Source organism: Haliaeetus leucocephalus, unplaced genomic scaffold (assembly GCF_000737465.1).
Source record: "Haliaeetus leucocephalus isolate CR32 unplaced genomic scaffold, Haliaeetus_leucocephalus-4.0 Scaffold598, whole genome shotgun sequence".
Taxonomy (NCBI): domain Eukaryota; kingdom Metazoa; phylum Chordata; class Aves; order Accipitriformes; family Accipitridae; genus Haliaeetus; species Haliaeetus leucocephalus.
Genome location: NW_010973034.1, coordinates 6,286,507 through 6,304,310, shown reverse-complemented (window position 1 = coordinate 6,304,310; position 17,804 = coordinate 6,286,507). Strand labels below are relative to the sequence as shown.

General features: G+C 39.2%; 1 protein-coding gene across 6 annotated transcripts in view; it reads right to left on the bottom strand.

Moving 5' to 3' along the window:
• Positions 1-13,671, bottom strand: part of SSBP2 (single-stranded DNA binding protein 2) — a 168,489-nt gene extending 154,818 nt beyond the window's left edge. For all 6 annotated transcript variants that reach the window (XR_775054.1, XM_010578059.1, XM_010578064.1 and 3 more), the window contains exon 1: positions 13,523-13,671. Coding sequence is in view for 5 of the 6 variants with exons in the window: in XM_010578059.1 (XP_010576361.1) it covers positions 13,523-13,539 (17 nt within the window). In the remaining variant the exon portion in view is untranslated. The remainder of the gene's footprint in view (positions 1-13,522) is intronic.
• Positions 13,672-17,804: the final 4,133 nt, after the last annotated feature.

Here is a 17,804-nt window from a genome sequence, read left to right as displayed (position 1 = left end):
TACCTAAACATCCTCTGTAATAATAGTACAAAAAAACCCTAACCTTCAACAGGTACTCAAATGTTTTATTAAATATAAACACTACTGTGCCTATTGCTTAGGTTCAAACTACTGCCTGAGCAGCATTTTTAATTTCTTCTCAGTGACATTTTAAAGAATTCTGATGAAACTGCTTGAGAACACAGAAAAGTTGATTAAAAAGACACCACTTTCATGTGTTTTTCATGCCTCAGTTCAATATGAATATTAATATTCAGCAAATATTTGTATTTAAGAGGCTGTTTACATGCCATTTGAAATTGACTTGAGTTACTTGTGTGGTATTAAATACATCTGATCTCAAGCCACAAAGCTACACACACATTGCAAAAGTTATGCTGCTATTCCATGCCTCATTTACTACCTTCACTATCCTTTCTTCATTTTCTCTGTTACCAGAAAAAAAGAAATTGATCTTGAATTACTCCAGAAACTCTTAAGAGCAGATTCCAGTGTAAGACACAGTAGTCTGCTCAGCATGTAAGAGTTACAAATAGCAGAGAGCAAGAGATCCACCTTGTTGAACCTTATCCTAAACAAGACTTCTACCTGCAAAAGCAAGGGAAAAGAGACTTACTTTTTAAATGACTGTGTCTTCTCCAGTCTACCAGCATCATCTCTACTAAGTTGTAATGAAATGTTAGTACTACCATAGATGGGAAGGGGGAGGGGGCAGGTTTAAGGCTCCTCTGAAGATATTGTACAAGTTGCTCCAAGTACCAGCTGATGAAAAAAAGCTACAAGAGTCTTTTACTCTTTCTACCAAACTACATATTTCTTTTTACCAGCTTACATAAATTAAATCAATTTATGCTTCCCTGTTTCATGTTTTATATACAGAAGACAAAGGGTGAACATATCAGAATTTTTCAGACACAACCACTGCAGTTCAACAATACATAATGATGAAATAATTATGAAACTATAATTTTATTACACAAAATCTTAAATGATAAATTAAGATTACGCATCAAACTATACTCTCTTTCAGCATGTATATGCCTTTTCCAAATAAATGTTAATTCAAGTTTCTGAATAACTGTGAAAACTATGAGTGAAGAAAATGGTATTAAACTTGCAATGAATAGCATTAAAGTGAAAACAAAGACAACACTGTGATTCATTACTGAACTCTCCTGTTTCTGTATTTACCTGTTCCCTTGAAATTAAATGGAGTAAAAAAAAATAATAAAAAAAAATCAGTTCTCCCTAAAAACACTTTAAATCACCGGGCTTACAAATCACTCTATTCTTGTGGTAGAATGATAGCCAAATCATGGTTGCAAAACAGACTGTTTGTAAAACTCTTTATTGTTTGGATGAGAAGTTACCACAAGTCAGACAGGAGTGTGGCTAAAAACAAAACTGCCTCTTTCCCACCATTAAATTTCAGTAAGATTCAGCAACACATGGAAGAAACCAACCTCTGCACAAAGTGATCCCCCATCTGACATACAACAATAGTCCACCTCATTTTCGGTTTGTTATCCTGATTCCTGTATAAACCACAAATACTTGAGATGGAACACAGATGACTGACACAAAGACATCCACTCTGAAAATCTCTGCCCAGTTTATCTCTGGAGTGAGTTAGCTGTATGCCCCCTCAGTTTTCTTGCAGTGGTATAACATACAATTAGGCAAATGCTCCAGAGAGCGCTGGAAAGGTTTATCTGTAGATTTTGGGGAATCTCCATCACTGGAGGTTCTCAAGACAAACTAAATAAAGCCATGGCTAACCTGATCTACTGTTCATGATGGACACGCTTCAAAGAAAACTTCTGGACTACGCGACCTCCAGGGGCACCCCGCTCACCAGTATTTCCACAATTTTATAAACTGTTTCCAAAGAACGCATCTGCACCATCTTCACTCTTATTTCATCACATACAGCTTGTTCAGTATTCCACTCCTCCACACCAGAGCCAATCATTCAGAGTTGAGTCCTACCTTCATACATCTCTTCCATCGTACATGAAGTTTCTCTACAGAGCCATTCCAACACCAAGAAAAGTCAGCTTAAGAAGAGAGGAGACAGCAGTGGGACTACATCAGAGAAGAGGCTGAAATCTCCTCTTCCACTGAACAGCTGCTGGAAACCTCATCCCAAACACACATTGGAAAAGGGTTTCCCAAAAGGCTAAGTGCTCAATATCCCTCATACCTATCTCACGCTTAGCAGACACAGACTAAAACAGAGAAAAGGATGGACTATACCTGAAATGAATGAAAACAATCAGTTACCATTAAAAAAAAAAGGGTTGGGAAGGGGGAGCACAAAGAGCCACCTCTCCCATGACCAGAAGAAAAAGCTTTGTGATATCTCTGTCATACTGATTTAGTATGATGTGAAATCTATCTGCTAAAGTTTCCCTCCTTGAAAGAAAAGGAAAAATCGGAAACCGATCTCACAAGAAAGAGCACACATATACATAAATCTGCATTAAATGCAAGACTTGCATTTGCATCAGCACCTGGTTGCATTAAAACCAAAAGTAAAACAAAACTGTCTGCTTAAATGCAGAAATTAATTTTCGTTAGGAATACCATTTTTTACTCTCAGCCTGGCTCAAAATGAGATTTGACTCTAAATCTTGTACTCAAGTTAAAATACCCTACTTTATCTTCCAAATTACTGATGCTCAACTTGGTCCTATGTCTATTTAGAAAACATATCAGTTTTTTAAATTTCCTTTTATTAGTACATTACAAGAAGACAGCTTGTCAGCACAGCACCAGGCATTCACAGCTCTGGATTTCACTGTCACCTTAAAAAGCCAACCCTGCTTGATTCCCTTGTCAGCAGGCTTTTACTAGAGGGTTGGAGTCAAGTCCTGGGATTATATTTACTATTAAATATAAAGTATTTATAAATCTGTATTAAGTAAATTAAATGTTTAATATACTTTTGAACAGAGTCATTTGTTATGGATTTTAGTGCAGCAGTTAGACAAAACACTGTCTTTAACACCTTCTACTGGTGTGCTTACTGCCATATATAGTACACGCTCTTCATGCCTGTAACCTATTTAATAACAGACATTAATTATTTATTAGCCCTCTATAAACAATTTATAAATGTACCCTTACTATAAAGCATGAATGGCCTGGCCTTTACTTCCACAACAGAAGAGTGTGTAGTATTTTAACTGCTGCATTAAGAAGTAAACCCTACTTATAAAGAACTTAACAGCAATACACATCTTGTGATATAAAAACACAACCAAACAGCATAGCCTATCATTTATCTCAGAATTCAGTAATATGCAGTGGATTTCCCCCAAATTATGTAAATTGGTTATGATGCCACTGTAAGCAAAACTAGAATCATGTTTAGGTACAATAAAAGAAGATTTTTATACCTCTGCCTATTGGATAAATTCAGTTTTTCACCTTGGGCACCTAACTGCCTGGTTTTGTGAGCACAGGAGGTGCTATCCAGATAGGCAGCCATGGTATCCCATCACCAAAAAAACAAAGGCTAATTTTAATACCTGACGCCTGGCAGTGGCTTGTCCATATGCTAAAATCTTCTGAAAATCCTACTCACCAGCTCCATGCTCTGCACGTGCTATTTCAGGTAGGCAGCTAAGATGCCAGGTTGGTACCCATATGTTATTTATAAAACTCACATACATCTTCATTGCCCCAACACTGGACTATGACCAGGTCCTGTTTTCCTCCACACTGTTCAAGTTGTCTTTCCTGCTTCTCTGGGTAACTTGCTGTTGACACAAATAATCTCCAGAGCCAGCAGCTTGGCACCAGGGTGTTCCAATGCAGGTAACACTGGATGCTGAAAAGCCTGCACGACCACTCTCCTACTGCTCCAATCACATTCAGGTTGGAGAGTCTTATAAAGACTCTTTTTAACAAGATCATCTCAGCCAACGCTGCCTAGGATCTCTGGCTTGCTCAACAGGGAGTGAAAATTTTAGGAAAACTGTGTATTTTGCCACTCTAGGTTTTAAACTTTTGGAAGTAGCACTGTATGTTAACTGACTGTCAGTCTTCACTTGCAGAGTAACTGACATTCTATATATATATTTAGTATTAAAATCAGTTATTAGTTTTAGTATGTATAAGGCATCCTGTGACTCCTCCTGGCACTGCACTGGCTTGCTTTTACTATAAATGTTCTTCTTTTCACATGAGAACTGTCTTAAATTTAAAGCAAATACTTACAGCATAGCAAAATGCAAGAAAAGTTCCTTAATAGCAAGACACAAGGAACAATACTTTCCTAAATTTTCAAGTTCGCTCTTTGCGCCTCCCTTCCCTGGGATTCTTCTCCAACTCAATAAATGAGTAATCAACCACAGCTTTCTAACAGTGCTTAAAGTTGCAGCATTTTTTTGATTAAACTCAGAATTTTCCTTACGGAAGGCATCCTTTCTGAACAACACTAGGAGATCTAATGCGACTAAGCAAACTGGTGAAGATCAAACCCAAGTGGTGGTGCTACACCACTTGTGTTGCCCATCTTTGAAAGCACGTTCTGTCAGAGAACAACAACCAACTGCAAGTAAGACTACATGCAAAAAGCCACCCAACCCAGGTATCAGGAATAACACAGCATGGCCTCTTAACTCCTTGTTCCCAACAGTCTGGATTCATTCAGGAAAGAGAAATTGCACCAGTGGGAAATAAAATACAAAAACAAAGACTCACAGGGTAAAATTAATTCATGCAGCTCAAAATTACTCATCTATTTTAAGTCAATGACAAAATATAAATCACAGTCAAGGCTGTCTTTTGTACATGTGAAAAATGCCTCTTAAATAATAAAATGTCCTTTTCAGACCTGAATTAATGCCTTCTATGTGCCGTCGCACTTAACACAAAAGCCCAAACAGAAAAAAACCAAGTTCTTGCCCATATGAAGTTCACAGGGAAGTTGACAAAGGAAAAACTACATAATTTGAATAAAAGAGAAATGAAGTCTGAAGTTCATAAATGAAGAGAGACTAATCATTGCTTTATAAGATATGTGAGGAAAAAGAAAAACGGAGCAAATGCAGAACACAATACCTATGTACATTCCAGTAAAAGAAAACATAAGGGAAGTACAGACACTGAGAAATAACCACAGGATGACACGCAACAGTAAGATCTTCGGGCCAAGATAGCCTAAGCTGGCTGGCTGGAGGTACCAGGTGGGAGTTCAAAGAGCAGATACGATACAGTGGTTACAGCAGGAAAGAACACAGCACTAACATCATGACAACGTTGGGGTGCAAGGAACTTCAACACCCTCTGCCAACATCTTCTGGTCTCCTTCTACCAAAGTAAATTAAGTGCTGATACAGCAGACGCAGGTATGCAGAGCACACTGGTATATTCATAGATGATCATACCTGTACAGGTGATGCAATCATTCTATTGCTCGGTCAACAAGCCAATTCCATGTGGAATTTGGAGTCACCAAAAAAAAGTCTTTAGCACCCTTCAGGGTGATGAATTCAACTTCCCAGCACTCGTTTATGCAGCTATCCAGTCCTTTGAAGATCAGTCCCTGGAGGAAGGCAGCACTGACTAGCTTCAAAGGTGTCCTTAAACTACAAAACAACAATCATATGTGGGGAAAAAGATGCATGTATGAGAATAATAACTGAACAAGCAAACCTGAGATAAATATCTGTCAAGTCCAATGTGAAACTCAAGACAACCCCAGCAAGATCAGCACAGTTAAAAGCTGCTCATTATTTTGTAATGTGTCCCCTTCGCAGTGCTTCTGACCTAAATAATGTCCTTGCTTTTTAGAAGATGGCTACTCAATGGTTCCTTTTGCTCGCTCTCTCCAAGAGAGCTCAAGCCTTGCTTTCATAATCACAGTAAAAGGTAAAAGGACTGCAACCTAAAACCCAGGGACTCAGCTGTCTTGCACCCCAGAGAAAATAACAGAGGCCCAAGACCTAAAATTATATGCCCTTGAAAACAGTGTAAGAGACAAGAGGTAGGTAAGCCTGTAATTGCATCAATCAAGAAACTGCAACAGATGGAGCGATGCACTTGGAAACACGTTAATCTCTACCGTGTTTTCTGTCAGACTATGCAGTCTCTCTTCATCTCTGGAAATGTGGAAATGGGGCAGAAAGGGAGTAGCTGGAGATATGCAAGTCTTGCTAGGATTAAAGTAAAGAAGTCTGTGGCCCCATGCATCCGACCTTTATAAAATATTTCTAGTGAGAATCCTGCCACTTCCCTAACTCTCCCTGCAGACACAATAGCCACAGAACAGAAAAATAATTCTTAATAAAAGATTTTTTTTCCAAGGTAGCTTGTTACTGGCATCAGCCATTAGACTGGATTTAAGTCCCAAGGGAGTACCAGGATTTGATGGTGAGCAAAGTCTGACTGGGCCTTCCACCTTCTGAGTATTTACCTTCTACTAGACCTTTTACCAAGACCTTACAATCACAAAAACCGTTTTTACCAACCACATCTGTTACAGCCAACAAAGGAAAAAAAGGATCTCTTCTCGAAGCCAATACCACACAACCCCCATCTCCATACACAGACAGAAAAGACCCTGCTGGTGCACAGAAAGATAATCCTGGCTGTTATCACCAGGACGACACCCTTCTTGTGTTGCAGTTTTGAAGGAGGGGTACAGTTTGTCCCACACTAGCTATCTGGTGGGTGGTACAGCCCAGCTGCTCGCCCAGCGGTATGAGGGACCACCTTAGCTCCATGGAAAGCAAATCCTAAAGATGAGCGATTCCTATCCTCATTCCTAAAGATCAATCCCAGGACAGCACCCTGTCTGTGGCTTGGGCGGGGCTGCTCGCAATAAAACACCTAGCATACAGCAGCTTCACTTCCAGACTGCATCCCCCAAATCCAAGCGATCATGCTCCACTTATCCTTACATCCTGCCCAAGGTCAAGGTATTGAGACCACGCTCCTCCAAATGAGAAGAAGGGGAATTCACAGGCCAGCCCCCGCTTCATCTCCCTTCCAGACCTGCTGGGACATCAGGGACAAGCTGCTTCACAAGCACTGGGTGTAGGGCCTCTTTTTTTGCAGAAAGCGGGTTTCTGTGTTTGGCATTCATGCAAAGCACACTCAAGACCTTCTGGTATTTTGCTCTCCTTTTTATCATTTATGCACTCCTGTGCTGAGTGCTACAAAAGCCAGAGGACCTGTTCCACATGAGGTGTCCACAAAGCTTTCTACTCCACTGCTACAGGTGGCTTGGTGTTTGCACTCTGGCAGCCCTGGGGCTTATCCACAGTCCCGTGTTTGCTTATGTCCCGTTACAGCCTTTAGACAAGCTGGACGTTTTCTTATGCCTACTTGAGAACGCCGTTTTGGTCAGCACAACGGCTGCAAGTAGTCCTCAGGAAACCAAACCTTATAATTAATTTGTTTAATTTTCAATGCAACACTTAGATTTTTAAGTCAGAAAAAAAACACTGTCATCATTTCATTGGGAGGACAACTTACTAAAACAGAAAACTGTTTTCTCAGTACCTCTCTCTATTTTAGTAATCTTACCTACTGACTTTAATAATATAAATAAATAAGCTGGTGCTTCTTTCTGAAAATTTCACATCAACTTCAAGAGGCAGTCAACATTTAGTACTCTTTCTTGAATTTGACCACACCTCTACAGTGACAATTTCATTAAACCACTTCCATTAGAGTATTTTTGTGTTTTCTGGAAGCAAAATCCAAGTGGAACAGTAATTTCTCTGTATATTCATCCTTAGACAACATTACTGAAATAATTATAAGGGAATGCAAGAGTAAAGGTTGTCAAGAGGCTGATATTTCTCATCACTGACCTCAGAACAGAACGATCTTTCCTGTTTGGAAAGTTTTAAGGGTTTTTTTTTCACTCAAAAGTCTATAAAAGAACTTTCTTTAAAACAGTAGAAAAAATAAAAGACTGTGTTACCACTTCTCATTTCAAGATATGACAAGTCTTCCCCCAAAAAATGTTGAGAAAGTATTTATGTGATTTTTGTTTCAGAAAGTTACTAGTCTCTGTCAGAGACTTCATATATCCATGTTGTTCAAGCTTGCTGTGTTTAATACATGATGCATCAAATGCCTAGATGATCTATAAAACTTAGGTGGATTTGAACATAACATGGATGGTAATATGCTGAAGTGGTATCCCCATCCTCAAATCAATCTAACACACACTAAAAAAAACCAAAAAAAACAACAAAACCAAACACCATGAAACCCAACCAAAAAAAAAATCCTACCATGAACTCTCAAATTACTGTTTGTGATTTCAGTCTCAAACTTGAGCATTCAGTACACTACCCTAAACAGAGAACAGGTTTCCCTCATGCTTCTATTCCAACTATTTGTGTGTTAATTCTAAAAACAATTTTTCAGAGCTAACTGGCAGCTCTAGGCTGTTGCTTTTCTCTTTCACGTGCATTCTCTCACAGTGGCAGATAAGAAGGGAAGACTAGCTCCCCAAGGTGCTTTCTATACTTCCTCCAAGGTGAATAATGCACAGGAACTTTTCTATGGGTAGGTACAAACTTTACAACATCAGGACTAAACTTCAAGCCCAGTAAGCTGAACTGAATATTAACAAAACATACTTGGCAATGACTGGTTTTACAAAGCACTCCAGTTCCCCAGACTTCAGTTCAGCTTGACCTGCCTGGTACCAGGATGGGTGATTATCTCCCATTTATTCTACATGGGCTAATGGGTTAGGCTGATGCTTGCATGTGACTATGCGTTTTACATAAATACATATACACAGAGACAAAACTGAATCTATTTATCTATTTAAAATCTCTGCTGTTTTTCGAGTGGCCAAGTTGCTACAGAGCTCTGTTGTGTTGTGCAGGAAAGCACACCTTCATTCCTGCTCCAGTTATTTCACTCCCCAGGGCTGCCATGAATGCAACAAATGAAATCACATGGACAGGATCTTGTCAGATCTCATAAGCAAAGCAAGAGTTGGCCTGGTCATTATTAGAATAGGAGACTTCAAATACAAGCTTGAAACAAGACTATGAAACTTCTTGTTTCAACACCGAGTTGAAGCTGAAGTCACTCAGTGCAGCTAACATCTTCCTTTCCTGCAAGTATTTTACTGTATTGCTTTTCATGTTCAAGCAGTACCAATGGAAAAACTAGTTATACAAATGGCAAAAATAATGAGTCAGCTGCTCAGTTTATTTAGGGTCCCTGCAATTCACATGGCCGTTTAAAAGGAGTTGCACAGGAAATTCAGTCAGCAAAATAAAAAACATTATTAGGCCTGGATTTACAAAGAAAAAAAGTCAAGAAATTCCCAACCAAGATGCCAACAGTGTAATTATATTAGCCTGTTACAAAACAATTAAAACTAATGAAATTTTGACTGTTCTCACTAAGTGTTAAGAAGCTTAAGATTAGTATTCGGTTAATCTGGCAGTTCCACTGAGAAGCCCCAACACAGACCAGACAACATACTTGAGCGGTAGTGTTGCTCCACAACTTTTCAGCAGCATCAGTCACCTTGGAGCACAGAGACTGACAGTGCAAAACAGCAGCAGCTTACCTAAAATTACGTTTTGAAAGCTCCATGCAAAAATGCACAAAAAGCCACTGATACTTAGGGGTACATACAACATGGAACCTCTGCCTTTAAAAGGCCCCACAACTAACAGCTTGAGAACGGCAAGTTTCTAAAAAGGTTGCACTTACCAAGTAAAAAAACTCCACAGTGCCTAATAAGTATAGACACAAAGATTCTCCTAAGTGCTTTGAAAAAAATAAAAAAAACGGTGTACATGTATTAAATTGGATCCTCAAACAGAGATTTATGTCTAAGTAGGGAGTGGTGACTGCCCAACCTCAGGGAGGAGCAGGAGCTAGGATTAAACAAATACTAAAAAAAAAACCCAAAAAAACCAACAAACCCAGACCAAACCACACTACTATTTTAGGTGCCAGATTTAAGGCTTCAGCTTTGCAAATGACTACTGGAAGGTTTGAGGTCCCTAAAGGAATAATTGGGTGGTGAAGAGCTGCTGTAACAGGTTACATAGAGCTGCTGTAGACATGCCAATACATACTTGTATCCAGCTGGTCCCAATTACTAGGATATATCCTGGTCATTGTTGACAGCCTTCAAGCAGCTCTAACTTATGCCACAGACCAGACTGACAACCAGAGGACTCAAGTCAAAGACCCTGCATAGGCAGCACAAAGTCATCGACCCACTCTGCAGAATTTTATCAGATAGCTAAGTGGACAGGAGAAGAGCAATGTAATATATTGCCATATATAAACAAACATCTCGGACGGGATAACAAGAAAAAGGTAATATGGACAATTTATATGCAACAGCAAACACCATTTAATTCTCATTTTAAACTGAGCATGATTTCCACCATCTGCCCCTCTCACCCCCACTGCCCCAGGCTTACAGAGACACCTCTGGAGTATTTGCTGGAATCACTACATTTCACTGAGGCAAATCTATGTATAACCAATAAGTTTAACAGTAACAATAATATTCTCAAAGGAATTTGGAGGAATCATTTGCCTAAAGAAGTTGTTAGTCCAGTGACCTAAACAGAACTACTGTTCAGACAGATTATTGTTTTCAGTACACAGAAACAGCCCTGCTAAAGCAACAAGACAGCTTTAGTCTGAAACTTTGTTAGGAAAAGGGAAAAGAACTGATGATAGTAAGATCTGTGAAATCATGGTTAAACACATTAAAGAGGTTCTTAAAGGCAAAAGGTCAATATGAAGTATTTTTAATATTTTCTTTCAAAGTAACTTTCATGTAAAGTTCATGGAAGGGTAAGGTTATTCAGAAACTTGAAAACACTGCGTGTACAAGACGTGCCAGCAAGTTCAACATTTGGAATATTAAACAACTTCATCAGATCATAAGCCAGGCAATCAATAAAACAGTAATATTAGTAGTAAGACAGAGGATTCTGCTGCTTAAAAGACACTTGGAAAAAAGAGGAACAAAGAGAATTTCAGAGAATTTGTATTTTGTAGGGCAAGTTCCCATTTCATGGTTCTCTGCTCTTTTTAATTTATTTACTTCTCAGTGTTTTTAAGCAGAATATCAATACACACATTTTTTTAATACTAAACACCACCTCTTAAAATAGAGAGGAAGATTCAGTGGGAACATAGCTACAGCAGCATCAGTCAGAGAATGGGGTAATGAGGCTGATTCAAATACTTCAGACCAGGACTCAAACTTCCCCCCAATTTTGAAGTGTTCAGATTCCTGGGAATAAGTACAGGCAATTTGGCAAGCACGCTCCTGAATATATTAACTGACAAGAACCACTTCTCTCTCTCCCCCCACCCCCCCAGTTAATATATACCGGGGGAAAACATGTAAAGAGGCTCAAATAGCTAAATATCTCAGGCTAAAAATATCAAGAACTCCCTCAGCTGGAAGTTGTTAGCAGAGCTCTGATAAAAATAAGGAACCAGGACAGCATAAATTCTTTCCCTTCCCTGTACAAAATAAACTACATTTGGGAGGAAAAGTATTCAAAACATAATAAAAGAGGTGACTCACCCCTATCAACACACAGTACACACTGGAAGGAGGGGTGGGGTGGGGGACGGGGGATGCAAACCCAACCATGAAGTCCTGGTGAGAGGAAAACAGCAATTCCCCGCTCCCTGCACCACCGAACACACAGTTCCTGCCCCCGGCGTCAATCTGAAACGGTTACCACAACAGTTTTGTAATACACACAGTACTGCTGCCCTGAAGGATGACCTGTGGCACTTGAAGGTCTTCAGAGAATGGTGAATGATGAAAACAAGTAAATGATTGCTCCTGGAGCCTTCTGCGGAGGTTAACTCTCCCCCACAAGTGGGATGCTCCCCTAAAAGCCTGCGAACACCTACAGCAGGAACTGAAAGGCTATAGGTATTTTAAATTAACCTCTTCGGCAGCAAGATTTCCAGACCGGGGCTGTATTCTTAATTTCTTCCTTATTTTTCAGATTTAAGGTGACGTAGTCAAATGAGCAAACCCAGAACGAGATGAGCCAGCTTTGCTTTGGTTTGCAGGTAGACACATGCACATCATTCAGTTGTTTCGTTTTTGTGAGCAGGCAGGGTATTGAAAAGCAAGAACAATCCACCCATACTTAACAGCCTTCCGCACTTCTGCTCATTAAAGAAGGCCAGCAGAAGGGGCTCACGTCAACTGTAGAAGAAACACAGCAACCATGATGGTTTAGGACAACTAAACCAGCAAATAATCTACAATGGTATCACATTACTTCATTTTGGATGGAAAATTCTTAAAACACTGGAGGAACGGCATAAAGAGAAATGATCTTGCTAAAGCTTATCACACAATCTTCCATTTCATAATCACATAATTGAAACTTGTACATCGCGTTGGGTCATACTGCACTAGAGACACTCGAAAGGGTTTTGATTTTTTACAACCATCTCAAGTACTTCCTTCCACACAGCATCCAAAAGAAGGGTAGAATGCTTCTGTACACTAACGTCTCCACTTACTTGGAGAGATAGAAATTCAGAAAAGAAAGAGAATACTCGTACAAGTCTGCTGACCTCCAGCAGACACTGTAGTAAAACATCACTTACATGAATGCCCAAGAGATCACTGAAATTTAGTTTATTTTACAAACTGTGTGACATTAAAAAAAAAAAAAAAAGATAATTCTGCCACTAGGAAATACTCATATCCCAACCACTTCAGAGAGTGACATTCTTGGACTCTAAATACAAACACAGAATATTAGAGTCAGAGCATCTGTGGGCTGGAAAATCACAAGATTACTGAATTTGAAACTTTGAATGTAAAGGAAAGAAACCCTGACTACTGTGTAAGGACATCTCAACATCTTCACTGAAGGAACATCACAGTGTAACTCTCAGCTTAAATCACATCACTGAATCTTATGATCTTTTCTACCAATTCACAGAATTAATTTCTCGCTTTTACATGTTGAATGAAAAAACATGCAGAGATATGCTGGGAAGCTTCCTATGCTAAACAGTGGGTTGAAGGAAGAGGAGATCAGAAGCCTGGTCCAAGGAGCACCTCTTGGTAGTCAGGCACATCATATATTAGTGTAGGATGCACTGTTTTTTTATCTTATGATCCTTACAGCCATAAGGTTCAAACAAAACCTCGATACTTAAGACGGTTTATATATTGTTTCAAAAAGTGGAGCATCTGGCCTGTCCTCTTCGAATGTTTATGTTTAGCTAAAGTATCTGCTGCTAGCTTAAGCGCACAGGTCCCACTCCTTCACATTACCCAGTGCCCTGCAACAAGCACATTAACCTCATCTTTCCCAAAGCACAAGTTCTGTACCCATTTGATGTACTTCTACCGCGCTCAGTACACTACATCATATAACACGCCTTTCAGAAACGACCATAGTAAAGTTAATTGTCAACGTGCAAACACATCATTTTGGCAATACACATTCCAAGGAATCAGCTAGGAGAGGACCATCAGGTGAGAAAACAGAACAGTACCATGTACTTCATTCTGTTTTTCATGCTGCTTTCAGAATTTCCCCAAACCAGGGAATCAGACTATGAGGTTCTCTCACCAACAGAAGGTGCTGCTCTGGACTCCAGCCACAGTACCCTATGAGGCCAAACCTATAAGTACTATCACTCACCAAATCAATAGACCTGGAGAATAACAAACAAACAAAAGGCAAACAAAAAAGGATAAACCTTTGGGGCACGAAAGCATCTTCAGTTCACTTGGGCTGCCAAAAGGGAAGAAAAAACTATCTTTTTTGGATAAGCTTGTGTCATTTGCCAGGGGGCTATCCAGGGACACACAGTGATGAAAGATTTTGGAGGAATCGGGAGCTTGTTTTACCAGATAAGCATTAGGGGAGTTATACATTCCTAGGCAGAAAAAAGATTACATATATAAACAGCTTTTGCTGTTTTCAGATGCTTTTGTTCAGATTGCTCTAAACAAATACCTTACTTTAAGAAGTTTGGTTGTTGAGTACGCCTGTCATTGCTCCGAAAGAGAAGAAAATCACAGGTGTTGAATATAAGGTCAGCCTTGGTGAGGTAATTGCAGTTATTACATAACAGACCATACGGAGGCCATAGGTAGGACAGTAAATTTCATGATTCTATACCAAGAGATATGACAAGAGTACAAGGGCGACACTGAATAAGCTCGGAAGTGGATCAAGAGTGCAGTTAGTCTATTAACTCTGAAAATGCCTCTTCTAATTTTATTCCATATTTGAATCAAAATGGCTGTTTGGTTGGTTTTTTTAATCAACATGATTCTGTGATTCAATACACGTAGGTGATGTCCAGTTGCCTGTTCAAAGGACAAAGATATTAATCCTGCCTTCCAAGCTTGAATACAGACATAGACCTATGCATACATACACACACAAACACACACTGTACAATAAGGAAAATCAGTACATTCAGTTTCAGACTGGGAGAGTGCAATGGTCATCTTTCTTCCGTTATGTTAATTCTTTAAATATGCTATTGGACTGGAAAACCAGAAATTCCAAGAAAGTTGCAGGCATGCTATAAGGTAACTGTCACAGAACTGGCTTTAAGTTTTGCTGAAATCCATAACTGAATCACAAAGGTGAAAAGAATATGAAAACATTTCCATTTTGATGCTGCAGAATACACAGCAACCACTTTGCCAAATCACACCATGGGTCTCTTTAATCAAGTTTCTTGTTTCCCTTTACAGCCCCATTGGAATGCTTCAAAATAAGGTGTTAGAAAGCCTGAGGCATATATGATACTGTCATAGGTTAGGTGTCCCTTAATTTTCCTCGATTAGCTTTCCATTTGTATCCTGAATTAGTGAGAATTTCCAATGTTTGCGCTGAACAGAAGAGCGTGCTCACTGAAGTACACAACCCTTTGTAGAAGCAAAGCTCTTCTCTGTAACAATGTACGAGATCAGAGAGCCCCTCTAATTACATTTTGTCTGTTGAATGGATACACTGTGCGAAGAGAGACTAAAACAGAAACTAATACCAAGACACTTTCCTAAGTTTTATGTGATTCCTCTTGGTTGCACTTTACCATCGCTAGTCTTGCCTTTGCAGGAAGTCCCTTTTGCTCTACCTCCTCTTTTGCTTTGCCCACACTATGCTTTAATAAACACTCCTGATCTGTTTCAAAGCCTGTGACCATGCCAGAGGACATCCAGCTACAGGACTAGAGCACTTCAAGCCCTTTAGCCGTGAACATGAGGATTGTACAAGTGTTAAAACCTCTGTAACGTGGGTAACTGTGAACCGACACTGTGTGTGCAAAGCTGGCTGCTCCAACAAAGTAGGAAACAAAGATTTTTAGCTTTGGGTCGTGTCTTGAGTGTTTTACCAGTTCAGCCTACTAACGATCAAGATGGTATTAAAGACGGAGAAATAAGACTATCTGTTGTGTCACTATGAACCCTCCTATAGTCCCTGATACAGCCTGCCGTTTTTGGCCAATGCTCCTCATCAAAAGTGTTCGCATCAGAGCCTAGTAAATAGAACAGGTAGACCCACAATCTGCTGCAGGCATGACTGTACATTTTCAAATGTTTGGCTCGCAGTCTAAATATTAAAACTACAGAGTCCTTTTTCAACTTTCTAAGTATTTTATAAGAGCTTTACTAGATAGCCATATGAGTGAAACACTGCTCAATTCAGTTGTATTGTTTTACAGGAAAAATAGTTACAGTTTTATGACAAGAAAACCTTCTCCTGTCTATTATGCTTTTTTTTTTTTTCAAATGAGTAATCCCACACAGAACTGGAGACTCACACTAGGCAACTCCAAACTTTTTCCTCTAATTCTGAATAATTAACTACAGACTTACAGGACTGTTTGGGGAATATCGGGAAAGATTTATAAGTAACTTTCTCAATCACTAGAATTAATATGAATGTACCTGCATCCAGTATTCCAGTATGATTTTGTTTTTAATCATCTATTTAAGATGTTCTGCAAAATCATTCAAAACAATTTTTTCATTCACTCTTATAGGTTGCCCAACTACAGCTGGACAAATTGTCTTGCATCTTCAAAGCATACGATACAGCTTTCTCTGTGTTTTGCTGCATTATAGTCTCTCATTTTATTTCTACGAGGATTTTAAAATATGTGTAAATAGGTTTGCAGTTACATGTCTACAGGTATTGGTCTCATAAGAGTAAAAATCTTTTTTTCATAAAGAATTAGATGTACAGATAGTAAAATTAAAAGCAACACTGAATTTGAGGAGCTGCAGCAGAAGTCAGAAATACCAATGTGTTCTACCTTTCAGATCTGCTTGTCAAGCATATTACCATTACTAGAGGCATATTTCCGTATTTCTCACACTGCTCTTCATCTTCTGATCAGAAGCTCTCCTTTGTCTTTTCTAGCTTTGTATTTTTTTATGTACTGTCCTGTGTGCAAGCTCCAGGTGTTTATTTGTTGATCACGTACTTTTCCTATTCGAACTCAGAAAATCAACTTTCATTTATATAATTTACAACATGCATATATAAACACACAGGAAAAACAAACTTAATTCCTCAGGCCAGGATATATGCCTTTAAGTTTCTCCATGTATAATACTCTGTAAATACTTTACTAACACTAGCATTGTCACAGAATTCTTTCTGACTTGCAGAAAGGAGCACATCCCCTACCTGCACAGTGGCAGGAAGCACCGGCAGTTCTGCTGCCCATCACCAGACAACTGACTGCTGGAACAAGCTACCGATTAGCAGTTTACCAAAGTTTAGGAAGCACTTATGGAAGATGCAATAAATTCACACAACTTCTCACTATATTACTCAAAGGCCTTGACTTGCAATTCACATTTCAAGGCAGATTAAACAATATACACCCATTTAGGATGGGTTTAGTAATAAACAATTAAAGGAGTTGAACAGTCCAAGAGACTGTCAATGGGAGTCATAACCTTCACTTCTAGGGCAGTTTCAGATTCAGCTGGGGAGTTTCATTATGCCCGATACACCTGATGAAATTTCATTAACTCATCCACACTCCCAACCACATAAATAGCGTCTATCAACTCCCCCCCACCACCTCAATTCAAAGGCTGACCTAAACAGGAGTAATTGGAGCCATCCAAGACCAGCCCCCATTCTTTGAGGGTTAGCTGGGAGAGAAGAAGAGTAAATTAAACATTTAGCATGGAGAAAGCAAAGGGGCTTTGGTTTATCCAATCTTGCTGTTGCAATTACAAGGACCTGATAAGGCACCACAGCTTCCATAGTAGGAGCATCAGGTGGCATCCCTACTTCCAGCCTCATAAATCACGGAATATTTACAACACAATCATGCAGCCTGTGAGCCACATGATCCATTTTGTCCTGAGACTGTCAAGAACAACATATTTATTAAGGAATTATAGTTCCATTTCTGCACTCAAGTATTTTCTTCAGAAAGCACAGCCTTTCCCAGGGTAAGGCCAACATGACAACACAGGCTACCTCAGGTTGCCACTGATTTTGCTGTCATTTTTTTTAACCTATAAAAACAGTTTCCAAGACTAATGCTGTCACTTTTTTATAAGCATTAAGTTGACTACCACAGAAAATATAACAGTATTTTACCTTCCTCTAACTACCTGCAGAAATACTTAATCCCAACAGTGGAACATTCTTATTAAATTTCCAAACTCATTAGATGAATTTAAAAATGCATCTGCTAGTAACAAGATATTTTCAGTATCAATTTGAAAAAAAATATTGCATGCACTGGAATTTACATACAACGATAACTTATTACTACTGATAATTTATTGCTTC